This window comes from Astatotilapia calliptera, chromosome 16 (genome assembly GCF_900246225.1).
Source record: "Astatotilapia calliptera chromosome 16, fAstCal1.2, whole genome shotgun sequence".
Taxonomy (NCBI): Eukaryota; Metazoa; Chordata; class Actinopteri; order Cichliformes; family Cichlidae; genus Astatotilapia; species Astatotilapia calliptera.
This window is the reverse complement of record NC_039317.1, coordinates 7,898,728-7,926,675: the sequence shown is the minus strand read 5'-3', so window position 1 is coordinate 7,926,675 and position 27,948 is coordinate 7,898,728. Positions and strand designations below refer to the sequence as shown.

General features: G+C 40.0%; 1 protein-coding gene across 5 annotated transcripts; it reads left to right on the top strand.

The window, feature by feature from the left end:
• Positions 1 to 817: 817 nt before the first annotated feature.
• Positions 818 to 27,948, top strand: LOC113007562 (interleukin-1 receptor-like 2). Of its 5 annotated transcripts, none has more exons than XM_026144274.1 (12): positions 818 to 986; positions 16,643 to 16,720; positions 17,115 to 17,367; positions 17,885 to 18,077; positions 18,484 to 18,652; positions 20,321 to 20,383; positions 20,562 to 20,694; positions 20,841 to 20,995; positions 22,142 to 22,282; positions 23,299 to 23,466; positions 24,278 to 24,558; positions 26,901 to 27,948. In XM_026144274.1, the coding sequence occupies exons 2-12, from the start codon at positions 16,645 to 16,647 to the stop codon at positions 27,186 to 27,188; spliced, it is 1,920 nt and encodes a 639-aa protein (XP_026000059.1). In that variant the 5' UTR covers positions 818 to 986; positions 16,643 to 16,644; the 3' UTR covers positions 27,189 to 27,948. The 5 variants fall into 5 exon arrangements, with proteins under 5 accessions (XP_026000059.1, XP_026000062.1, XP_026000061.1 ...); XM_026144277.1 differs by lacking the exon at positions 818 to 986 and adding an exon at positions 1,826 to 1,959; XM_026144276.1 differs by lacking the exon at positions 818 to 986 and adding an exon at positions 6,074 to 6,344.

Genomic DNA, 27,948 nt, shown 5'->3' with positions numbered 1-27,948 from the left:
ATTTTTTTCATTGGCAGAAAAAGGCTTCCATAACGAGCCCTTGTGTACAGTGCAGGCAGTGTCCCTATTCCACAAATGTAAGAGTGCCTCATTTTCTACAGTGTGAATTTCCAGAGAATAAATGTGATTCATCTGCAGAGCACAAGCAGTTTTAAACAGTTCTGTGGTTCTGAGTACCACAGAGGCCTATAAAAACAAGGCCATGGAAACAGTCACCTAATTTTAAAACCACATCCTTGTTTGCCCTGTTTCACATACATCCAGTAAAGGGCAGATATAGACAATCAAACACCGCCACACCAACATCTAACTGCCTGACTGACTTTGTACTGTAACAGGGGAAAGCACACAGACACAGAGAGAAACGCGCAGTCCACACAGAAAGTTCTCGATTCATCCTCTCCCCAGAAACAGGCTAAAAAAGCGCTCAAAGTGCAGCAGGACCATTAAAATCAAAGTTTAGCATAAGTTGAAACACATTTCACGGCTAAAGCTCGACGTTGTGTCAGGCTGACTCCCCGTGCAGCCACAAGAGGGCTCAGTGTGACCGTCATAACACGCAGAAATGTGGGAGACAGACGCACTCAGGCTGCTGGAACCACTTAATGTGACAGAAAACGGAAAAAAAAAATCACACACAACAACAACAATTGCACTTAAAATAAAGATTGTTTTAACAAGAACTAAAAAGGTGCTCCACAGTAATTGGCGTGGAAGAGATCAGTGTATGTGTGAATCACACGAACAGCACGCTCTCCTCCCAAAGATTGCCCAACATGTTAGGACATCATTTGGCTTTCAAAATATCTCCCAAAAAGGAAATTGCCACATGTGCTTAAGTCCTCACAGAAAGAGGAAGTATGAGCTGCGAAGGACACGTCTAAGATGAGATTTTTTTGTTTCCACCTTAAGATGTTTTTACAAGACTTTCACGTAAACTAAGGAGGCGGTTGCCTTGACAGAAGGACTGACATAACAGCAGTCTGGTGAGTTTCCTGTGTTAAACAATGGTATCTAACACCATAACATCAAAACCTCTGAACTCTAATCATCCATGATGCTTCTGCATGTGTGGCACTCAACACAGTCTCATTTCTAGATCAGTGTCATGTTGACCAAAACAGATTTGGTACGAAGTCCTGTCGGTGACGTAAGCGCCAGACAGACTTTAACACATTTTTTTCTGTTCCTTCAAGAGACAGATTCAAATGATTTTCCTACTTTTAATGCTTTTACGTACATGTGCCCAGATATTTTACAAAAGCATTGCTCACTGGAGCCTGAAGTAAACCAACAGAGGACTCAGAAATAAAGAAAAAACACGTGATATTTATTTAAGCTACTTTCTTCTCACAAGCACACGCCCACAAACACGCTCACAAATGCAGTTGGCATGCTCCCTCTTAACCGGTGTCATTTAAACATGGCAGACCAGCGGCTGGATAAAGGATGGGAGTACAATGGTCAGTGTTGGGGAGTAACGGAATACATGTACCGCCGTTACGTATTTAGAATACAGTTACTTTGTTGAAATAAATGGATTACACAGCAGAATTTTCCTGTTTCATATTGTGGCGGGTCAGGACTGTTTGGGTTTGGTTTGACAGCTATGTTCTGTTGTTTCAGGCGGCAGAGTTACGGTTGCCATGGTTACAGGGCGACACGCGCTCTCTCTGTGACTGTGTGTTTCCTGGGTGAGAGAGCGCCTTTTTGTTGTTGTTGTTGTGCTAAGCTAATAGGCAGAATGCTACAGGCATAGCCCTAAAGAATGTAGCCTTATGGGCAGTGTAGTCCGTGCTGCAGGGAGAATGGACTGCCATACCCGTTATGTGTCTGTGAGCGCGAGGAGGGAGAAAAAGGAGAGTGGAAAAGTAGTTATCGTAGCAGAAACGGGAGCGGGAAGCATGTAAATATAATAATAACCACTGCAGCCAAGAAGAGTGCCTGACGAGCCCAGTTGTAAGTAAGCTATTACGACTAGACTGTATGCTGTGTTCATGTTTTCCTCCGAAACAATAAGTTCCGTTGGAGTAGCCTTTCAACTCCTCTCTCTGTCTCTCGCTAGCAAACTTGACCCAGACAACAAAGTAAAGCTATTTTTCGGCTACGAGCCCAACACCAGAGGTCCCTTTACTATGGTTCGGACCCGCGGACCTTCAGTAACAGTAATAAATCACAGCAATAGTACATTCACGTAGTTGTAAAAAGCATGATAATATATTAAGTAATCCAAAGTATTCAGAATACGTTACTCTCATTGAGTGACGTAACGGAATACGTTACAGAATACATTTTGGGGCATGTATTCTGTAATCTGTAATGGAATACATTTTAAAAGTAACTTTCCCAACATTGCTGGTGGGATGTGGTGAAATCTTAAATTGTTTTAATGGCTCAGTGTGGGGAAAAGAATCATAAGTCACAATCATTTCTATTGAGAGCTCCAGTAGATTTTCTTAGTGTGCAGGCTGTAATCAACTGACCTGCTGCCCTCTGTGGATGTCCACAACTGCAAACTAACCTGTTTATCCTGCACTAACCTGTAGAGCAGGGGTGGGGAACTCCAGGCCTCGAGGACCGGTGTCCTGCAGGTTTTAGATGTGTCCTTGATCCACTTGGCACCGACACTGGCACTCGAGGCCCGGAGTTGCCTACCCCTGCTGTAGAGGATTGTCATGCAACCTTTAAATAACATAGTTCGTCTACTTCAGTTTGTTTTGCAGCACGTTTCACATATGAAAAAATATAATGTCTCATGTACAGACCCAATATCTGATTTAAAAACATTTGAAATTTCCAGTTTATGAAATATCACTTAGCAGCCCCTACCTTTACATCTAACCTCTCTCCTTCCTCTCCTCTCCTGTCCTGTCTTTCTTATCTTTCTCTATCTCTGAGTGACGTTAGCTCTCTTTCTTCTCTCTCCATCTGAAATACAACAGCTGAACCTTTAGCTAGACTGTGAGACAAACTGCACACAAACGGTTAAAAAGCGTTATTTCTTTTATAATCGCTCCTCTTCTGTAACGCTAGCTAGGCGCTGAGGTACTGATATTTATGTAAATGTAGTGAGTAAAAGCAAAAGGTTGCCAGAAAAAGAAATACTCAAGTAAAGTACAGATACCTGAAAATTGTAAATACAATATCACAAGTCACCAACAGTCTACACAGTGAGTAGGCAGAGAAAAAGGGAAAAAACCTTCAGGTTACTCACTTAAACAGAAAAGAGAACATTTGCTGCGTGAGCTCGGGATATGTCTCACTGCTGAATTGTAGCTTTGAACTGGTACACATTTCTCACAGCACATCCTGTTTGAAAATGTGACATTTACTCAGGGATTGTACTCGATGTAGGGCTTGACTCATATCTTGACGAATGGCTGTGGCTCATGGGGATTCCTTTATCCACTGGGGAAGCCCGGGTGTGGCTTCACACCTCTGTATAATTGCTTTGGGCTTGACTCAAGAGACTTTAATTGAATTTCTGGAGGAATTTTTTTCCCCTTATCATTTGTTGCTTTGATGGACTACCTCATCTCAACTTTTTGAATGGGCTCTAGTTAGGACCCAGTATGTCCGGATTCTAGGTTATCTGAGTCAAGTGCCGAATACACAGATATGCTGAAGCATGTTTTAAGGATGCCTTCCTGTGGTTTGTGTGCTTTGACATTCACAAACACGTGGTTGCCTTATTAATGCTTTAATGCAGCGGTTCCCAAACTTCTTTTGCTGGGCCCCCCTTTGTTTTACATGAAAAATGTTCGCGCCCCCCACACGCACACGCATGCATGCACAAACACATCCTCCAACCACACACACCCATATTTTGCTCCATTGCGGTTTATTTCACACCTCAAACATTTAGTAAACAATTAAGCAAATACAAGTAAACTGCAATAAATAAACCACTAACTCTTTTATGCTACGTCCGCACCTACGCGGGTATTTTTGAAAACGCAGCTGTTTCATCCACACGTAAACGCCGTTTCGAATCAGCGAAAACTGAGATTTTCCTCCTTTTTTGCGTTTCCGTGTGGACGAGGAATACAGAGTTCGTCACGCAGCGTCAAAGGTATGTGCCTTTTTTCATGTCACGCTGTGCGCCACGTTATTGTTTACATGAGAGGAATTGCAGAATGGCAGATAGAGACAAAATACTGTTAATCTGACTATCTGCAGGTTTTACACGCTTACATATAAACACGCAGTTACTGTCCCTCCATTTACAAAGGCAGAGGCGTCACGGTGTAATTATTTTACGTGTAGTTTTTTTTTTCCTGTGTAATAATATTCAACATTGCTATCAATACATTTTTCAAAAAATGCCTCTCTGTGCAAAATGGGTTTAAAAACATAAACAGCTGTTTGTCTCTGATTTAGACAGGGGGTTGTTATTTGGGTGTTTTTTTACAGTTTCTCTGAGCATCTTGGGATGAATCTGCTGGGACGTCTACTCCTTGGGAAGATTGGCAGTTGTCTTGAATGTTTTCCATTTCTGAATGATCTTTTCACTGCATAATGATGGACTTCATATTGTTTGGAAATGGCCTTATAACCCGTCTAATATTGACGGGCTGAAACAGTTGCTTCTCTGTGATCATTACTGATGTCTTTCCTCCTTTGCATTGTGTTGCACTCAGCATCAAGGCAATTAAACCTCTGCGATATTGATCTTGTCCGTTAAGTGGCAGAGGGGGGTGTTAATTAATTTCAGCTGCTTTGATGTTAAATTAAATACAGGTGCATTAGAGGGGCAACAGTGAAACAATGGCATCTTCCATAGAATACCAGAATTGGTTAGTTCACCAGTGATGCTCAGTGCTTTTCACAGATGAGAGCAGGATCACCCTCAGCACATATGACAGACACTAAAGTGTCTGGAGAAGCTGTGGAGAAGAAGGTTTTGCTTGCTGTAACATCATCCAGCATGACCGGTTTGGCGGTGGGTCAGTGATAATCTGGGACATATCCATGAAGGGATACACAGACCTTTAGAGGACAGGCAATGGCACCCTGACTGCCGTTAACATGCCGAGTCCAAGGGTCCCTCTCCACCTGCGTCTCAGCTTGAGTCCATTGATTCGTCTCTGCAAGTGTGTGAGCACAATCCTGAATCCAAGAGTTCCAAACAAACAGCCTGAGTATAAGGGTCTCTGTCTTAAATGCAGATACCTGCTGAGCCTTCTGTGGAGTTCCTACATTGTTCCTACCCCCAAGCCTACACCAGGGTCTCCTTTGTTGTCAGCATCAGCCTTCTTGTTGTCAACCACCTGCTGCGACATGTGATTGCTCCATCTCAGCTCCTGGGCTCCCATCCATCTTTCAGCGTATTTCTGTCTCAGTGATCGCTGGCTTCCACACAAGCCTCTAGAGGAGTCCCCTCTCCTCCTTCAACACAGTCTCTCACTGAACCTCCACTGCTGGCATGTTGTCCATCTGCCTGACGTGTCCCATCACCAATGCCTGTCACCACTCAAACCATTAGAGGGTTTCAGTCACTGGTCTCTCAGGCAGCCCACAGAGTTGCTTTATCTGCACGATTGGCCACCTGGCCGGCCGTACGAACCGCCATCTTCCCCATGCTTGCCTCAATGCCGAGCTGATCCCAGAACTGTGTCTTGTGTATTTGATTTTCTGGCTCCCTGCTTTTTCGCTTTTTGTTTGTAGTCCTGCTTTGGGGTCTCGTCCTCATTAAATCTGACAGTAAGGATATACAGTTTTTCTGCTTTCTGCTTCTTCTGGCTTAATCTTTTCAATTAGAACTATAATAGCGTGTATTTTCTTTTCCGCCAAAGTAAAATGAAGCGTTTTAAACATGCTTAGGGTGAATTTAGTTCTTCTGTTAATTCATTACATTATAGACATTTCTTTGAAAGCAAAGACTTTTTTTCTTTTGCGGAAAAAAACAACACAAAGATTTCACATTTCTTGCTGAAATCTTGCAACAGTTAAATATCCTGTGAATGAAAAGTGAGTTTTCAGTCATATTTAACAACAAATATAAATGTGCTTATGCTCTTGTAGACAATATGAGCAACTAAATATATTGTTTATATTTAACATCCGTGTTTATGTTATGGGCGTTTTTTCTGGTTAACAGTTAGTGAACCAGAATAAGTTATTTTTAGTTAACATAGCAGTGAGGGATTTGATTTCGGGAAGGTTTAGCTGATTTAACGCTGTGTTGAAATGCAAAGGAAGGAGAACAGAGAGCTGAGAGGTGCAATCCAAACACACTCTTCCTCCTCTGTGTCTGTGCGTCGTCCTGTGGAGGTGGAACAAAGCTGTTGAGTCACCGGCTGGGCAGCACGTTTGAGATTCCTCTCTGCATGCAAGGGTCAGAGGTGAGATTTCCTCTCTTAGGTCTGCCGTGTCGAGTAAACTGTCTCATCCTTCCTTCGCCTGTGTTGTGCCTCGGTGTCTCTTTTTCCTAGGTGAGTCAATATTTACCACTTACTTGTTCCTAAGCTGTTTATGTTCTTAATAATTTCTGACTTTTCTGGGGCAAACTCTGCCACTGAATGTGGCCTCGGTGCTCGAATTCTTAGAAATATGAGGTCTACCATTCGCCTGTTTACTTTTTCGAAAAAGTGCGTTTGTAATGTTTACCACAAAGGAGGCACACTTCCTTTCACACTATAGTAAAGATGCCCACTGCAGCCAACACAAATGTTTGATTTTTGAGCGATGGATAGATCTCATAGAGCAGGAATAGCAATACTGACACCTTTTTTCTTGTATAAAACTGACAGATGATGAGAAGAAAAAGGGACGATTTTCATGCCAAATCAAAAACCTCACATTAAAGGAGTGATTCATTTAGGTGCATTCTGGGTGGTTGTTCAGTGTGGGTTGTACTGTGCGGTTTTCTCGCAGTTTGTCATCTCCAAAGCTTATGTAGGAGTTCTTCCTGCATTACCGTGACTGAACTTTGTCAACATTTATAACAGGTTCCTGTAGCCACAGTGCTGTTTGTTTTGTGTGTTATCAGTACCCTGCACAAATATACCCAATGAAGGCTTTGATGACAGGAATGAGAGATTTGATTTAGGGAAGGTTTTTCTGATTTAATAATGTATTGAAATGCATATCGTCAAATCAGTTCAAGAGTTACACAGAGAGGCATTTGTTTGTCATGTTGTGCGGATATTTCAGCTTCTGTCCTTCCCCTTTAGACCTTTCTACCTCCCTCGGGAGTTTGGACAGTTATTTATAACTGTTATTTGTTTTAATCCAAGAGCAAATGTAGATGGCTGCTGCAGATGTAACATATGCACAGTGGTTTGGCTAGAAAATAAGAAAAAGTTGTGTGGGACTTCAGTCATTTTTCTGTTGTGTTAAAACAGGTTATTGCCCCATGTTTACATCAACTGTACATTGACTCTCCTGCTAAGAAAGAGGACACTGGATTTATTCTTTAGCATTATAAATGATGCATATGGGGATTAGTCAATACACTTGGTTCAGCTCTATAAACAGCAGCTTAAACACCAAGCTTGAACTGTGAACAATCCACCTGCAGATGTATGAGAGGGTGTCTGGTTGGGATATTTTCATAAACAATAGCCTATGAATATTTCTGTGTTGAAAGAGCAGGGTGATGAGGGATAGGCTAGACTGATGCAGGAGGAAATTAAGCAAATTGTCAAATATTAGTATAAGGAGGAGAAAAGAGGAAATTGAAGCAGGCACAGCTTGCTTAAGGCAGGGACTGCAGGGAGTGTACACAGTGATTTGACAGCAAAGGGAAAAAAACAAAACACTTGTAGGCTTCAGCTTCTCATGTGGATACGCAGTATAATCCCTGAACAAAATCTTGTAATTCTGGAGCATTCATCTGCATTCCCAAGCCTGCAGTTTGTTCGAGTTTAATAATAATAATAATAATAATACATTTTATTTAAATAGCGCCTTTCAAAGCACCCAAGGACACTGTACAACAGATAAAAACTGGAAATATACACAATGATAAAAATAGAAGATAAAAGTTAAAACATACAGAAATTTAAGAATAGGCAATTTTAAACAGATGAGTTTTGAGGGTGGACTTAGGTGAGTGGCGGCCGGTGAGTAGCGGCAGCCAGTCGCGCCAGCGTTCACTCAACCGGAAGACCTGGCTCATTCACAGCTGTATGTTACTGCTGCTCTTAGAAACTGTGTTTACTTGGACATTTAGACCCTTCTACATTATGTTCTCTTGCATGTTTAAGGTAGATAGCTTAGAGGAAAAATAACAGAGCCACAATAGAAAAAAACGAGAGCAGCCTTCTCACTGAGGATTTCACCTCAAACCAAAAAGCACAAACAAATTACCATTTCACACTACCTGCAATATTGTTTCCACAATGTGAAAAAACACAGTCACACTATTCATGTTCTCAGGCTCGGCTGAAGGAAGGGTAACTCCCGTTGCTTTCCCTTTTTCAGAGCTAAATGAGTCATGTATTTTGATAACCTCCCACAAGCTCCATGTCTTAAACTTAAGCCATTAACCCTTGTTCAAGGATGGCACGGTTTCTGCAGGCTAGTTTTAGAAAACTATTCCATCACTATTTCTGAGACGTCTCCCTTTGCGCTCTTAAGGGCTGAAATGTCATTTATATTAGAAAATTCCCACATTGTTCGTCTCTTATCAGGCCAGCAGGGATGGTCATCCTCACATTTCCGGGAAGGCTTCCTCATACTGCATCTTTAATTTAAAACAGAATTTCTCAGACATGGTTAAAAATAACTTGGTTTAGCAAACATGAGAACAAGATTCAAAGTGTTCTTAAGGACAGCGTGTTTCCTTTCAGCTTGTGAAAATAGTCTGATCTGATGCTTAACAATCAAGAGGCGTGAGCATCCTGAATTAGAGTGCAGAAAATTCTCTGGGTGCAAATAAAAACCTAAATAATTAATAAATATAAAAATACAGATATTTGGTTAGGAAAGGCTATGCAAACCATGAAATTCAGGTGGCGCTTGAGAATGCAAACACTATTTATTGGATTTAAAAGCAGCAACAGAAGGTAGAAACTTGGAGGTGCAAGAACAGGCGCACAGATTCTCCTCCTCTGCATATTTTAACAAATCCACAACAACTATACAAAGGAAAATAATCCAAAAGTCTTAGGCGTTATTTGAGCACACTAGGCTGTGTGCTCAAAGATAAATAAGTCATCTTTATGACTGACCTACAGGGTGTGTCAGTCTTGTGAGCAAGTTGTTACTTTTATTGCTGGTTGATGCGATTCATTGAAGATCTGGGTTTCAATTCTCCATTGAAATCACATCCTCTTCCCCTTAAAATAAAAAAAAGTTTGTTGTTTTAGCTTAGCTAAGGACTTTTTCATCATTCTAGGAACATGGAAATGTTAAAAAGCTGACATTTGCCACGTTTCTCCAAAACATTTCTGTGCTGTTCAAACTATTCACAAGATGGGGTTAAATGAGGTTAAAGGCAAATTGGAGGAAGAGCAAACTGAAATTGAGTAAACATGAACATTTAAATGAGTTAAAATACTGCTTAGAATTTTTTTAAGGACAAACTTTAGCAACTTAATGTTGGTTTCGACTGATCAGTCAGTCAAAAAGATGAACCCTGAGCAGTGCTTGAGTATTGTGATATTTCCCTTCCTGAAGTCCAGAGTTTGTCTCCTACAGCTGCGAGCTGTTTGTTAACAGCAGTTGAAAGAACATTTTGTTGCTGTTGCACGTTTATCTGAATCACAACCGGAATCTGTATGTTTATGGTGACGCATACAAAGTTTGCAACCTCTGTTTAAAGCCAATCACTGCTGAGCTCACTGCTGTTTGTTTCCACATCATCCTTGATTTTAAATATTTGACTGCCCTACAGAAAGCACTTGTTGTTTCAGGCTCGTGCAGTTTTAAGCTGCTACACCAAACCTGCTGACAAACTAATTTAATTCCAACATAACATGGAATTGAAAGTAAAATCCTGAGCTACGCATGCACGTAAAGTGTCTGTCTTTTCCTGAGATGTTCGTGTTATCAGTACCTTGCACCTGTGACCGCTCTTCAGTGTATGTGGCAATCGCTGCCCTATAAACAGATGGACAAAGTTCACATGACTGAACAGATCTGTAGACCAAATGAACATTTAACCAAATGTAAACAGAAAACAGACGCTTGTTCCTCTCTGTCAGTTTGCTGTAGCGAAATTTAAACATTGCACAAATTTGGTCCGTTAGCGAGGCCCATTTCCCAACAGCTTCTGTAAGTTTTCTGCCATGCAAGCATTTTCAATAACACTGCTGTGGTTTACAACATACAGCTTGACTTTGTCCAATGAACGCAAACAGAAAAGGTCGTGCTGAAGATGATTAGCAGATTTTATAAACTGTAGATTATTGCTTTAAGATATCTTAAGATACGAAATGATTTCCAGCAGCCTTGCTCCTCTTGCGCCCTTCCCTAAAGTGGTTATCAACACTATGATAACGATATTCTCATCAGCCATTCACTCCTTCCACCATCTGTTCCCAGAAGCAGACATCTTTAGTGCTGCTTGCTCTGGAAAAACTGCATCACTTTCTTGTTTTGTGCCTTGACTGAAACTTAATCGGGGAGGTTTAGATTCAAAATGCTTTCTGATTAATTCATCCAAAACTTTTATTATTATTATTATTGTTATTATTGAACTCTAATGACATTATTCAGAATAGTCATTTATCTTATAGTGGGTCTTGGTACAACTGCTTAGTATTGGTGTTTTAGCTCCTGTCCCTTTAAGTCATTTTTGCTCTGATTGGCTACCCCTTGCAAACAAAAGGTCTGAACAGCAAGCGAGTGGATACACTGTGATCAAAGGCAGATTTGTGTGCCTCACGCTGGATTCATGGTCCTGTGTTAAATTGACTGAACGAGAATAGATCGAATTGAAGAGAAAACTTCACTATATAGCCTTTTGGCAGTGACAATACAAAGTAATGGAGGTGCACGATACACAAAAGTATAAATACTGTCATTGGCATCTGTGAAGGCTACATCATATGGGAGGTCTGCTGTGAACTGTGCATGGTGAAGCTAGCATGTCACAAGTATGTCATAGCTGTGTGGCCCTTTGTAGATGGAGTGTGATCTCTGAATAACAGTCAAATAGCTCCCAGCGAATATTAAACAGTTATGAGCTATTATAGATGATCCCTTTCTACCTGATCTTGAAGATCTTAAAGTAGACCAAAGACTGAAAAAGAGTTTATCTCTACTTTTGTTTTACTGAGAACTATATTTAATGTGAGCTTCCACAGTTATTACAGAGTATTTATGAGGGGGAAAAAGCAAAATAAAGAGCATAAGGTGTCCGCTTGAAGTTTATTATTGACTGTAGCTGTAATAGTGCATAAACTGTAGATCTTGCAACACTGCCAATGACAAAAATGATAGAGAATTTCTCTTCCAAAAACCCAAATAGTGCTCAAAATAGGCAGATCTTGGCTGGGAAACCTGCTTCTTTCCTGCCAGGAAGCAATATTTTGAGCTGCACTGATTAGCCATTGTCTGCAGTTAAGGATGTTTCCAGTAATGTGTGAAAGTGGTACCAAGATAAGGTGCTGAAAAGTGTAATATTACACAACTATAAATCTATTTGGAGTTAAGGTGGTACACCACCATTTCACAAAGAGTGCATGTGTGGCTCTGAGTCATTCAAAAGTACAGTAAGAAAGAAAAAGTTAAGCGTCATCTGACTTTTGGTAAACATGAGCTCAGTCTGAATCCACTGCGCAGCCAACCTCTGGGATCCCTGACCTGCCTGCTGGTTTACACCTCCGGTGACTCACTCGTTTCTGTCTTCTTCAGCCTCATGTCTGCAGCGTGACCTGATGAACCAGTTCACTTCTTCCCACGCTCGCCCCTCTCTGCCTGAACTTGTCTAAATAGCTCAACTATGCACTGGAAGCAGACACAGATATTGGGTCTAAAATGAATTAAAATTCAGTTCTCCTTTTATACCTTGAAAATATTTTTTGTTTAAATCTAAAGACCACTTAGCCAACTTTATTTTAAGCCGTGCTTATTTTCCATGATTTGTTTTGCTTTTATGAACAAAAACTGAGTGAATATAAGCTTTAGATAGATGGAGCCTGCTTTTGCATGCCTGTTTCTCACAGTCAAAATGTTGTGAACCTTTTCTTCTTAGAAACGAGATTTCTTCAGAAGAGCTTCTGCTCAAAACAAACAACAACCACTTGAAAAGTGCACGTGTAATCGAGATCCTGTGTGGTTTGCATGCAGTGTAAAAAAACACAAGCCAACAATAAAAGCACTAATATTAGCCAAGTCTCGATACCAACCAATATTGCCTTTGACGGTTGGCCTGTGAACCCAGGATAACACTTATTGAAGGCACTGGCTTGTTTTTATCTGTGGTGTCACACTGCATACTGGTTACATTTTTCCCAGAAAGATGTGAAACATTTTGATGAAACAAAACTAAACAAACACCACTCAGTGTTAAGACACGTTCACAGCGTTCACTGGAGCCCTCTTTAACCACAAGCAATCTCCCATTCATTATAGTTTTCCCATCAGCAGTAGCTCTTCCTGTATCGTGATACACAGGTGAGAATTTTGAGGTTTCGATCATTTCCTTTCCTTCTTCCCACAGCAGCTGCACACATTTCGTTGCTACTGTGTTCTTCTAAAAGCCTTTGCTTGCCTTGGTGCAGATTGTCAAAACTTACCATACCGATTTGTGATATTATGTACCAATTTATTTCTTTTTACTTAAAATTGCAAACGACTCAAGATGTGCTGATAGATTCATTATCGGACCATCGCGAAACATCGGGTAGACAATGCAATGAAATCATGGTCATATACACTAAAAACAGTTTCTGCCCCAAAGCTGTTAAAGCATTATAAACGTTTTTAAATTACTACTGATGGGAGGGGGGGACAATATCATGAAAGCCGGGACTGGCACACACATTTGTTTAATATCTGTCATTTTTTTAAATTTATATTTCCTTTTATTTTTTTCTATATTTTATCACCTTTTCAACACAGGAAAGCACTGCACTTGTTTTGTGTGAAGTTTCCACACTATCTGCAGCTACAGACTCTGCGGGTGTGAAGTCACACAATGTTAGAAAAAAAATCTGTCATTAAATCTCATCTGAACGTGACCTCATACAGAGTATTACAGCTGCTGTTTCAACCAGTTCAAGCATGTATGCTAAACTACTATTCATACAGAGTTTCAGAAGATGGGTGGATGAAGTCGGTGGGGGTGAGGGGAATTTATGAAACAATTGAGATTTTATTTTAACTGCTTGTGTGCTGTTAATGACAGGTTTCTGTACCATATTTAGGAAAGCAATGTTTTGTTTTGTTTTTTCCTCTGGCGCTTTCCAACCACATCCATGCAAATAATTCAATAGGAAGTTAAAACCAGCAGTAACAGTCATTTTGGATCAAACATGAATGGATCTGTTAAGATGTTAATCACTCAGTAAATCAGCATGTTTGATTCAGATCCATGTAGAAAATGTACCGAGTAAGTCACTCCTTACTCAGTACACTCATGTCTGCCTTCTGCTTTAGTCGTGTACTTTAATTGTAACTGAACCTGATGACTGGACTCATGACTGGACTGATTGTGTAATACCAGTACTAGTTCAGTGAAAGGCTGGTAATATGTAATTCTAAGTTAAATGCCATTTTCTCTGGTCTTCTATTGGTTTTAATAATTGCCCAGACATATGCGTAAACCACACTGAACTGATGAGAAAACCATGCACATTTATGCAAACTCATGAACTGATGTCAGCCAGAAGAAACAAGGTGCTCAGGTGTGAAAAAACCCAGATGTTGCTTCTAACGGCACTTAAAGCTGGTACTGAATTCCTGGGAAGATTTTAAATTTTATTGCTTCTTTATTAGAAAATGTCATATGCTGGGCTTCAACTCAGATTCTCTGGAACTTTCAGTCACAGGAGCTGATTCAGGGAACTAAAAGGTCCCTTCAATCCACTGTTTTTACACATGGGAACTAAGTTATGGTTACTTTCACACAAAAGCTGGTGAAGCAAGACCATCCCTCTGGCTTGTTGGGAGGTGTGGGCGTGTTTATTTCTGCTTGAAAAAGTAACTGCTGGGACCGTAACATTTTACTTCTCTGATTCACTGCCGTGGTTGTAACAAGCACTGCACCTTCTTTACATTCGCCCTCGCTCTCACTCGACCACACCCTGCCCTTCTGTCTGTGTCCCTGTCGCCTCCAGAATGTTTTCATAGAGGTGGCCATACAGGGGTGACACACCATAAAACCAGAATTTCCAGTTTTAATATGCTGTCGGCAAATATAGTTTACTTGAAAAAGTATGACAAAGAGCAAAATGAATGTTCTGCCTGGTTAATTGTCGATATCAGCTGATATCACTAAGAATAGGTACATATCAAAACCAAATAAGATTTTAAAATCCATAATAATCTGTTTTGATTGATTGATTGATTGATTGATTGATTGATTGATTGATTGATTGATTGATTGATTGATTGATTGATTGATTGATTGATTGATTGATTGATTGGAAGTCTCAACCATTGTTTTAATGATTCTCAGCAGAGCCGAGCAGAAGCATCGGCTCTCCCAGAATGGAGTTATCCTTTAACCCTGGAGAAACCATGGGGTCAAATTTGACCCCATGGTTTCCCTAGTAAGCCAATGGGGTTGGCTCTGGCCCCATTGGTTCTCCAGGGTTAAGAGCAAACTTGGTCAGGAAAGACAAATAAATATTACAATCATATAAGAATTAGAATCATAAATATTAGATCAGGCAAGAGTGTGAACTGTTGCCTGTCTCTATGTTATGTTATGCCCTGAGATGCACCAGTGATCTGTCCAGGGATTTGCACCAGCTTGTCTGCAACCTTATTACATTATTACCAACATAGGGCAGTCTTGCCCGGAGGCACTAAGGCGGGGCAGCAAATTTTGGGGGTTGCCCAGCGACCCCCTTGGTGGCACCCCTGCCCTGTACAGGCCCACATTTTGCACCTTTTGAAGACAAACTCTGGTTTATCTGCTTGTAAACACAGTCCCTGCTTACATGTTGTTTAAAACTAGATCAAATGTTCAGTGCCAAACACAACGGGCTAAACAGCCGCAATCTGTCGAGGTTACCAGGTTACCTCACTATGTGTAAACAACCACATTAAAACTACGGACGCATGCAGTTAAATCAAATCGGTCTCAGCGCGCACTTTTTTACTACAAGCCACATTCACATTCATATTCGTACAACACTTTAACAGTCATAATCACACTCGCACTCATCACGGTGGATGCGATAGGAGCAATTGTGGGTTTCAGTAAACCAATGACCATATTAAAGTGGGATTTGTTATTTGTTATTTTATTTAGTTCAAATTGTGGTGCTTTTATTTTGAAGGTCAAGCTTGCCTGCGTAAACAATCATTACGCTGCATGTGTGTGTAAGTGGGCGTAGGCTACCGATGTGCCAAAAAGTGATCGTCTGCCAAAAACTGATTTCTGGCATTTGCCAAAAAGTAATTACAAGTATTTAAACTGCCATGAATAAACTTTTGGCCTTTAAACAGCGAAGCATATCAAATGTATCCCTCAATAATATAAAATAAGTCATCTTGAGCCACAAAACAACATTGGTATCACAAGCTAGAAGCCGCAGTCAGTTTTTGACAAAGTGACTAAGAGGATAGCAGAAATTGCAACTATATAACAATAGTTCCATAAAGATATTTTTAGTGGCCAAAAGGGGACTGGATTGGTTTTAATGTTGGTACAATAACGCAGAGTCATAAAGATACTAAAGAAACAGGTCATTTTAAAATTTTATATATAACCCCGTAAACCCTGTTCACTAAAATCTACTTACCAATATAAGTAAAGACATTACACATCAAAACAAACAAACAAAAAAACACACACACGGCAACACTGGAAATCAGTTTTTGGCAAACGATCACTTTTGTGCTCGTTAAAAAGTTTGGGCAACCAAACTGTTCTAGAAGTGGATAATTGTAAAGAAACCTCGGAAGAATGGCGACTATCTTTGTTTATCTTAGTAAACTTTATTTTATGTGTTTTTGGCGAATTAATGGAGGCTTGGGTTGTGCATTTACTTAGTCCCACTTGACACTTTACTGTCTGGGGGTATGATTTGCATAGCAACAAATCTGATGTTGTCCGACACTCATACAAATTCACCAGTTTTAATTCAGTTCCTCCTGAGGGGTTAATACATTCCATGCAAAAATGTAGAGGCTGGCCAAGGGAGCAACACTTAACACTGGACTGTTATCAGGAATTCTGGGTCTGCTTCCAGTCATAAAGCATTACGCAGCATTTTGGCTTACACACGCAGCTCCTCAAATACCAGAGCGCTAGTCATTCACGATCAAGAGAAGGAGCTAGATGGCGTGAGAAAGGAGAAGTGAGCAGGAGAGAGAAAATATCAGGCAGTGTACAGTTAGCTCTTTCAGTTTCTCTGGTTTTTGCTGGATTTTAAAGGCTCTTGGGCTTTTCACATTCTCTGGATGTAATTTAAAGACGCAGGAAGACCTGGCACTAGGTCAGCTGATTTCCATTTCAGGTTTTTGCTGTGACTCTTAGCATGTTCACTTCTAAATGTTCTGTATCTTTGTTTTTCAGCCATGGGTTCAAGTTCAACACTGGCAAGCCTTGTGTTTTTCCTTGGTTTGTGTGGAATCTGTAGCGGATTTGAACAGGGTGAGCTGAGTAACACTGCTTCACACACACACACACACACACACACACACACACACTGAACACATTAACAAATTTTTAAATGTTTCTGTAAATTTATCATATGTCATGTTTTTGCCAAGCTGCAGTTTGAGCCACTAGCATGATCTGAAGTATTTTATTGCCCTCTTGTGGCCAGGGATAGAATTACAACAACACTGATTTTTAACTCTGCTTGGGAAAGTTCAAGTAAAAACACATGGAGCAGGAAATATGTCACATCTCAGTTCAGTTCAGTTCAATTCAATTAATTTCAAACAAATAACAACATTATATTTGACTTTGAAATGTTTGATTTCTCAGCAATAAAAGGTTAAATAACTATTTTCTCTATTCCACACTTACATGTATGTTGCAGAGAACTGTACTGACTACAAACTCCAGTTTGAGAGGGTTTTCTCTGTTCCTGGAGATGTGGCTATGCTGAGAAGCACACTGGTGTCCTCAGACGTCTTTGATTTCAAAACTGTCCCGTACAACATCACGTGGTACAACTCGGTGTCAGGCCAAGAAATCAGCAGTCAGACTGGTCACATCCTGGTGCACGAGGAGACTCTGTGGATTCTCAATGTAACCATGAATGACAGTGGGGATTATGTGACCATACTGAGGTAGGAAGCACTAGTAGAAGTAGAAATATTAGAAATGAGTAGAACACAGTATTAATTTACACCTTACACAACTCATCGAACTGCCTCCATGATCTATCAGTAATCACAGTGAACACAGAGTGGTTTATGGCTTTTACTGTATTGGAAATTATAATAGGAGAATGACGAAACCGCCCAGATCTCAGTACTTTCAAACACTTTTATTCCGATTGCCGTTCACACACGGGCTGCAGCTTTGCAGCTTGCAGCCACACACTCCAACAACAACAACCGGATTCCGCTCAGGTGCGTCCGCCTCCCGTGCAGCGGCACTGCTGCAATATTATCTATCCCCAACACAGAATTAGATTTAGATTTTCAAAATCTAAGATCAAGATCCCTTACAATTCCAACAAATTTAATATTAATATTGTTTGATTTTTGACTGTGGAGAAGGTCAAACAATGACCGTCACTGCCAGGGCGAGTGTGCCCAATTATCTATTCATTTATAATATTTCTGCTTAATTTCCCAACAGGACTCCTTCCCACTGCTACAGGCAGGCCAGCCGACTGGTGGTGGATGAAAGACCTACAGGAGAATGTGGAAGGCCGAGGAAAGCTTATCAGCCACTTACAAAAGGAGTCACTGACAATCTGAGCTGCCCTCTGAAGAACGAAATGAATAAGCTGAACAGCTACAACATCTCTTCCTCCATCAAGTGGTACAGAGTGAGTTCTCCAGAATTGTTGTTGAGTGCTGCATGAAACCTAATGGTTTTAATGGAGAGACTGCACAGTAGCTGCAGCCTCAACTATTTACTACCACTATTCCAACTTCTATCAATACCAGGAATGTATTGAAACTCTGGGGAGATACGAGTGTTTAAAAATTGCAATTTGACTGACAGCAGATCCCAGTCTCGGTGTGTTTGTGTGCGTGCCCTTTAATTTTGTGGAAGGGAAACAAACAGTTTAATAATATTAAAAATCATGGAACTCTTTAAATGTCTATCTGAACAGATTAGGAGCATCAAAACTATCCCAGTGGCTGTAAACTGTTCTCCAATTTAAATAGTTAACATTTTTCTTCATGCATTGTTAATTTGAAAAAAGACTTATGCGTTTCTCCCTCTAGGGTTGTGATCCCATAGAGGACGGAACAGGCAGCTATGAGTACTGGGGTACCAGACTGAAAATTACCAGTGTGGACCTTCAACACAAAGGCACCTATACCTGTACTCTGACATTCACCCTGGGTGGCATCAAAGGATCTGTGTCAGAGACTATTAGCGCAGAGGTCAAAGGTGAGATTGTAGATTAAGAGAAACACTGAAATGAAGTGAGGGGGCTATGAAGTGGATGAAGTGTGGAAGGGCAGTTGGTCCAGATGACATACTTTTGTATGCTAGGAGAGGAACTTTGGCTCTGAATGACGTAGTCAGGAATGGTGAAGAAGTATGTGAGGGAGGCCATGTATGAGGACAACGAGACAGTGGTGCGGGGCGCATTCGAAGTGATAGAAGGTGTTTAAGGTGGGGGTGGGACCAGGGATTGACCATGCTGTTTGCGATAGTAATGGACAGGCTGAAGATGAGGTCAGACAGGATTATGATGATGTGATTTATGATGTTTGCAGACCTGTAGTGAGAGCAGGGAGCAGGTGGAAGACAACCTAGAGCAATGGAAGTATTGACTGGAGGGAAGATAATGATAATGGCGGTTTGGAGATGGTGGCAATGATAAAGAGACAGGAGGCCGAGCTGGGGGATTTGAAGATCTATATAGGTTTATACTGGGTGTGACAAAAATGATTAAGATTAGCATTGAACATATCAGAGAGGCTGCTAATGTTAACAGTTTGGAGATAAATGTAAAGAGGAAAGGCTGGGATGGTTTGGACGCATGCAGAGGAGGGAAAGGGGCTATGTTAGACATATAATGCTGAGGATGAGCATCCAGGCAGGAGGAAAAGAGGTAGAACACAGAGAAGATTCATGGATGTAGTGAAGGAGGGCATGTGGAGGGTGGGTGTGACAGAAAGGGGCAATAGGGATAGGGCGAGATAGAGGCAGATGATCTGCTGTGGCGCCCCATGAAGGGAGCAGCTGAAAAAAGAGGAAGAAGACAACAGAGTGATTTTTTTTTTTTGTCCATATGTAAAGATGAATTATAAAATAACAGTGATGATACAATAAGTAACTGTATAGATGTGCACAATGCTCTTCAGTCATAAAGCTGGTATTTCCGAGCACTCAACTTGGTTTTCATTTACTTGGGTTTGACTGTGTCATAATTATCCCCCGCTAAGCCTCATGTAGCTTATAGGTTAGCACCTAGATACCTCAAATTATGATTCACAGATTCACTTAGTGAAAATTGTTATGTTATATCTTGAACAAGCATGTGGCACAAGACGGGGAAATACAAAACAAAAACTGTGTTTGCCTTGGGCTACACAAGATAAAGACCTCGTCAGGAGCCCCCACACAGCTGAGAAGGGCAGCTGTGTCTTTGTTCTGTTATTCAAGCAAGGTTTATGTTTGACTGCTAACTGACCGTGATATCCACTTCAGTTAGTCAGGCATATACAGTAACGCCCTCAAACACAAACAAAACAGAACAGAACAGCTCCCAAACACTTGCAAGCGAGCTGAGGTATCGTGACTTCTATACTGAGCGCAGTTGAAAGGACAGAATCACGGTTGCCCAACACATCCCAGCCCAAAGGCCTCAAAGACTATCTTGACACTACTGTACGTTGACAAAAATCCGGTGAAAAAAGCATAATCGCTTCATTTTAACAATAAAAATAATAACAGAAAAAGAAACATCAGTTGTGTTAGTAATAATGGTTTCTTAGGTTTGCTTACTGTAAAACTGCGAAAGAGAAATATGATTCAATTTCCATTATATCTTTGTGATTATTCAACCTCTACTGTAAGCTACACAGTATTTGATGTTCTCTGTTTCAGGGGATTACTCTTTGGTTCCACAAGTGCATGAACCCTCCAATGATGTAATCAAAGCACAGAGCGGTAAGTCCTCTAAGATCTTCTGAGAAATGTGGTGTTCTGTTGATTTCATATTTATGTATCTCAGGCTTCATTTAGGCCAACATATTGGGTTGAAAGTCACAGACTTCTGCAGGGAGAGTAAATGCTAAATATACAGTTTCATGTTTATACTGAGTCACTGTTTTGCGCATGTTTTCAGGGTACAACTTCAGTAAAAGGTGCCTGGTGTTTGTGCCGGGTGTTGGGAAGCCTATCGTTGATATTTATTGGTTGGACAAAGATGGATTCTTTGAGACTAACACCTCTCACCGTGTACACATGTTAGAACAGCGGTCAGTACCTTTTTACTCTAAATCTATTTAATTGATCTGCTTTATCAGTGAACCAATGTTCAGAGTTGATGTCTTTTGAGACTCCTGCCTTAACAGGCATTTTGTCACATCACCTTTTAACTGTTTCATCTGATTGTCCTCGACAGTTTGCTGCCCCAAAATGGCTCCAGTAAAGGTGCGTGGTTAGAGACCTGGCTGATATTTTCTGAGCTAAGGGAGGAGGACTTCTACGTCAACTACACCTGCCGTGCGTACAGTGACAGGGGCTTTCCTGAAAGATATTTCAGTCTGCAACCAGAAGGTAAAAACAGAGTCTCCCCTAAACATGATATTTTAGTTTGTCTCTAACCTTGAGCAATCAAAGCTTTACATTTGAGAATACCACTCACAATTACTTAATCAAGTAATCTTTTCATTTAAGTGATTATCTTATACATGAATAAGAATTAGTTAATTACAATACAGAAAATGTTGCCTTCAATGTAAATGTTTTGCCTCTTGATAGGTGTTAAACCACCAGCTAAACCAAACACATTAGCAAACTTTCTACTTAATGAACACAGTTCATAATAGCAATGCAGTCAAATTGCTGTTAGGGTCCCACAGCTGAATAAATAGCTGAATGAACTGTTCATATACAGTAATTGTTATGACTTGGAACTGTTAATAACTTAGTATGAAACCTGCACCGCTTTAGTCAAACGCACAGCAAAATGAAAATCTGAAAATCTTTTGAGGTCAATCAAATAACAAGCTTTGATAAGTATTTTCACAATTTTACATATTTTAATAAGTCATCATGGTAATGTACCTCACTAAGAAATCACCTGTATAACAGTAAAAACCCAGGATTTGGCGAGGCCTCAAAGAGCAAACGAGGCTCATGTAAGAAACATTTAGTATCATGATAACAGAGCCATGTTCAAGGTAAATAAAGTCTTACTATGACTTTATTTACACTCTGTTGTCTTCTTTAGCTATGCTAAATGCTATGGCATTTAGCATAGCATCAAATATTCAGACAAACAAACAAAATAACAAAGGAGTCTATATCTAAAGTATTATTTCTAGAAGATTAGAAATTGTTACAAACATGCATGAATTGTAGTTCTCGGAGGCATTATTAGAACTATGACCAGCAGAGGGAGCTGTTCAGCCTGCTCAATCTACTCAATATACATAATTAAACCAGAGGCAAAATTTCATGCTTTCAAAGATGCTGGTGAAAATATGAACATTACAAGAGGAAGTAGCTGAAAAACAGTTACATTTTTACACTGCTATGTTATGCTGTTTTTATACCAGTTAAATCTCATATAAATGTTAATTTGACTGAAAAGTAATTTTTTAGACATTTGAAGCCATAATGAATTTGGAGCCAGTGCATCAGCAGCAAATATATAATCTAAAATTTTATGTCTGGTATGTTTGCTGTTCATCTCCACAGATCCAAGTGCCATAGCTATCGGATCTGTGCTTGGTGGTATGATGGTTCTGTTTATCATCACCGTCACCCTATACTACCTTTTTAAGATTGAAATAGTGCTGTGGTTCAGGAGAGCATTTCCAGTCTTTTACAAAAATAAAGGTAAGTTCTCAGCAGCTTTGTAGTTATTAATGTGCAATTGATTTACGTATTATAAACAGAAAACAATAGCAACAATAATGTCATCTAACAGTACAGTACTTAACAATGGAAATACCCCAAGCAATGTTTTCAGCTTGCACCTTTACTTCACACACAGTACCCACATATTCACGACAACCTACAGAGTCATAAACTCTGCATGTGTCAGCAGCGAGAACAAACAAAGGAAACAAGCTAACCACAGGACTGCTTACTCTGCTTCTCATCAAATGTCATTTGCTGATTATGAAAGAAAGGGATAGCAAACACTGGACTGCTTTTGCTAAAAGTCGATGATTCTTAAGACTTCAGAAAGCATCCACGGCTGAATCAGTAAGAAAAGTACTGTTTGAAAACCCGAACAAGAAGGAAAACAGCGTTACCCACACAGTTTGACATATGTGAAATCGTATATGCAGATAGCGAAACACAGAAGTAGCACGTAGTTTGATGTGGTAACACCTCAAAAAGAAAGTGCAATTGCAGTAGCTACGTTGAACATTAGCTTTAACGTAGCTACTGTTTGCTGTCATCATCAATTAGCATATTGGTAACTTTATTTATTTATTTGTTACACTGTTGCTTGAACAAATTGTTTCATGCTGAATTTATTCAGTGAATTTAAATGTTTTTACACATGTTTGACATAATGTCTCCAATTTGCTTCCAGTCTAAGAAACAATGCAGGATAGCTGCACATGCTCGGTGAACTCCAGGCATATCTGCCGGTTTCCCGATGGCTTGGTGTCTTGGGGTCATTTTGCAATAAATTACATGCAATGTACCTGTCCCTGCCTGCTTGGTAGCACACTGTCTGACAATATAAATCTAACTTCTTGTTGCAAAGCATGAACACAGCAATAATTAGAATAACTGAGTTTATAGATGACAGCTCTAAATATTTAATTGAAAGATCAAATTTTGAGGGTTTTAGTCGAAACTATGCATGTCATAAACTTTTCCTTTTCTTGTGTTAGACTTGGATGGGAAGCTTTACGATGCCTATGTGGCATACCCACAGCCCTGTGACCTCGGATTCAGCAAGGATGTGGAAACATTTGCCCTTCAAACACTGCCTCATGTGTTGGAAAGGGCCTGTGACTACAAACTCTTCATAGCAGGCCGTGACTGCCTGCCTGGGCAAGGTAATTTACCCACAGCAAACAGTACGGAGACATGTGGCCCAGAGCCATTTTTTAAACCACAGAGCCTAACTTGCACTGTTTGAAGAAGGACTGGCATTTAGTATTATAAAAAATAATAATAACAACAATTTCATGCTTTTCTTTAAATTAATTTGTGATTTTTTTTTATCCCACCCATTATTGGCAGATCACTTCAAGATCTTAAATATTATTAGGCTGTTTTACACGTAGCAAGCTTAAAATCTTGAAAGACTATCCAAAAAGCTTCTGTTTGCATTTCATTTAGCTGGTCATGGTGTATTTTTAAGTAAATACCATGGGCTGTAGGTGGTAAAAGCTAGCCTCTTTTTGTCTTCACTTTCTTCCTTTACGAAACTGCATGAGATAGAGTATATATGAGAAAGGATTTATATAAGTTGTTTTGTGGTGATCTTGTCTTGCCTTTTCAGGGCGGTCAACAATAACTGCTAGCTAGAAATGCACAAACACAGACGAATTCCCCAGTGTTGTACACATCAGCTTGTTTCATTTTCAAATATTTTGCCTGTTGATGTGACTTCCTAAGTAGAAAATATGTGGCAAAGCCAAATTATTTATTTTTTGTTCATGCAGTTAAAAAGTAGCATTGCATTAGCTTGTGAAGAAAGGCAATTTGGCTGTCTGCTGCGATGGTTGCATTTACTTCTTTTCAGTTTAAAAAGGAATAAACTTCTAAATATAACTGTTAGAGCTGCATATAGCTAAGTTTAAGTTCCCTTATTTAGCTCCTATTTTCTAACCGTGTGTTTTCATTATTTGTTCCCTCCTGCAGCTATGGTGGACTCTGTTGAAGAAAACATACAAGCCAGCCGCCGTGTCCTCCTTCTCTACACTGCTTCCTCTTTTACCACCAAAAGACATACAAGCAGCACCAGCAGTAATAATAACAACATTTCTAAGAGCGGTGAATGCGATGATGAAAGTCAAAGAAATGCCAGTGACAGCTTTAGCATTACAAGCTCTGATGTTGGTGATAAAGTCTGTAAAGACACAAGGCAGCAGCTGGAGTGTGTGGCAGCAATGCACCGAGTGCTGATCGAGGGCTCCCTCAAGGTGAGGAAATAGACACTCTTCAGAGGCACGTCTCTGAAAAAACTGCCAGACATCAGACTAATGTCAAACAGAGGCAATTGCACATCTCGCTATTAAACATGAACTCCTACATGATCAGGAGCTGAGCAAAAATTGGCACACAGGTACATATTAGGTCCATTCTTATGTACACTACCGGTAAAAAGTTTTTGAACACACCAACTTTTCCAGTTTTTTATTGAAAATGATGCTGTTTAATGTTTCATGCACTCTGAAATAAAAGCATAGTAAAAAATAAGCAATAAAAAAAAAAAAAAGCATGGAATCAATTTATAGACCAAAACTTTTGACTCATCAAAGTTGCCACCTTTGGTAGATGATAGCTGAACACACCCGTGGCGTTCTTTCTACAATAAAAATCAAATATTCTTCACAAAGTTCTTCCCATATCTGTTGCAGTTCAGTTCACTTGTAGGTTGCTTTGCTTTCACTCTTGTGTCCAGTTCATCCCAAACCAGCTCAATGGGGTTTAAGTCTGGAGACTGTGCTGTCTGCTCCATGTTTTCAAACTTATCATTTCGTTCTTTTTCCCCAAGGCAGTTCTGGCATAGCTTGGACTTGTGTTTTGGGTCATTATCTTCCTGTAGGATAAACCCCTGCCCTACTACGTGCATACCAGAGGGTATTGCATAGCACTCCACAATGGTGTGGTAATCATTTTGGTTAAGAGGGCCTCTCACTCTGTACAAGTCACCGACCATGAATTTGGCAAAACAGCCCCAGACCTTCACACTTGCCCCTCCATGTTTCACAGTTGATACCACACACTTTGGAATCATCCTTTCGCCAATTCGATGTTCGTGAAGATTTCAAATTTTGATTCACCAGTCCATAATGCCTTCTTCCAGTCTTCAGTAGTCCAATGGTGGTGTTTCATGGCCCAGGCAAGCCTCTTTGTCTTATTCTGACGTCATAGCAAAGGCTTTCTTGCTGCAACTCATCCAGTCAACCCTGAAGCTCAAACTCTTCAATTGAAATTACTTACTATGGCCACTATTGAGCTGTGCTTGAAGCTGTTGTCCTGTGAGCCACCTATCACACAAGATGTTAGCTCTCAGAAACTTGTCCTCTGATTCATTTGCGGCGTTTCATCTGCCAGACCTCTTCCTGTCAGCATTTGCCCCAGTTTCTGAGTGCGTTTTGATGGTGAAGGAAACTTTATTCACTGAAACCTTTCTTTGTAATTTCTCAGTAGGAAAGACCTACATTTTTAAGTGTTATGCTGGTCTGTCTCTCTTCCATTGTTAATTGCCTTTTTTTCTTGCCATTTTTGTAGCAACACACCACTATCTGCAGTACAATACTGTTCACAGATGCTCACGAGGGTTTGGTACCACAGTGTGTTCCAACATTGCTTTTATGCAGACAGAGGGGGTTGTAAGTAATCCAGAAAAACTGGAACACCTGTAGGAATTAGTTGCACTAGCTTGATCAGTTGCACTAGCTTCAGCTTGATCAAGCTTGATTAATCTCAATTGCTGCAAAACAGCTTTAAATTGTTAAAATATATTGTGTCCCCTGAAAAAGGCGACACGATTTTTGTATAATTCTGATATGCACATTATATTTCAGTTTTGGTTAACCTTACCTTTTTTTTAAGCCTCTGACAGTTCAGCCCTTCCCTTGCACCAGTTCAAGCTATTCATTGGACCTCAATGTAATGAATTGCAATAAATACTTGGAAAAACTGGGGTGTTCTAAAACTTTTGACCCGTAGTGTATGACAGACATTATGAGGTCTTTGTGTTCCCTAAAACCACAAGGAATGGGCTAAAATGACAACAACACATAATTATTCATGTAAAAACATGAATTTTGTATAAGTCTGTATTTCATACAGATAGATAGATAAGTATAAGGGAAAAATATTACAACATCATAATATTTTGTGATGTGTGAGCTAGATGCAGATGCCCAAATCAAATTCATATGGCTCCGATCTTGATCAGATTTTTTTAGTATGGATTTCCATTCTCACCTATATCAAGCTAACTGATCAGCTAAAGAGGCAGCTGAGAAATTTATTTCTGTGCTAAATTTTGTGATGTTAAACATGAGTGTAACAGGAGGACTGATGGGCATTTCATAAGTACTGACTGTACTTCTATCCCAAAATCAAAAAATATTAAATAATAATGATAAATGTAAGAAGTGAATGCAGAATTACTGATTAATGTGAAGTTCAGAGCCCAGAGTTTATTTCCTGTATCTGATTCTAACTACAACTTTAAACAGAAAGATACCCTTTTGCCTAATGTGTATTAAATCATTCCACCGAGTCTAATCTAAGCTCTGCTTTGCAGGTGGTTCTGGTTGAGCTGGAGGAGATCACGCCTGCTCAACTGGCTCTATTTCCAGAGTCAGTGCGTCATCTGAGGAAGAAGCAGGGTGCCGTGTGTTGGTGGAAGAACCAGAGGACGAGGGAAAGGTGGAAGACGTGCATGAGTGGAGCTGATGCAGAAAAAACTGGAACAGACTCACAGCTGTCAACATCCCTCTCCCCTTCCTCTAGGTTTTGGAAGGAACTGAGGTATCACATGCCTGTCCGGGGCAAGAGGGTAGTGTATCCTGAAACAATCGCCTTTCTGTAATTCTGATGGCGATCTGTGTTTGTCAGATATTGAACCAGAGAGTACCTGGTTTCTAATGTAAATGTGGCAGTTGCATTTACTCACTCACAGGTAGATCGTGGGCACTGTTATCAGAAGCAGTGACACCAAGACCCTGAGTCAAGTTTACAGCACAGGCAACTCCAAATGTTCTCTCAGCAGAGATGTCACCTTTACCTTCTGTGGAACTTTTCAAGTAACACATTGCAATGAGTATAAAAAAAGTGTAAGAAATGTGGAAAGTATTGGCTAAAGATGACAGCTGGTCATGGACAGATCAGTGCAGTGTCTGAATTGTCCACAGTTTGTATGTGAACTGCTGACAATCAGTAACAGAAGGGGCCTGAAAAATAATGCAGATGAAAATAGCTTGAATGGTCGTACAGTTATTTTATTACCACAATCCTCAACATCCCAGCTGACACTGGGCGATAGGCATATCAGGAAATGTACATATGTATGATTAAACTTGTAAATATGTAGAAAAAATATATAAATTAACATGTAAAAACTGTAAAGAGGAACAACCAGAAAAGTATACATTCATGATGATTTTTTAAATTTATGTATATTATTTGTAAAAACAACATCATGAAATGAGGCTGCATAAAAATCTAGGTTAAAATGTATGCGCTAACATTTTTAATCAATGATTTTTTTTTTTTACTTATGATTCTGGGAAATTGTAAATACTCTGTTTTCTATTTGAATTTTGTTTTAAAGTGTGACTATTTTGCAAATA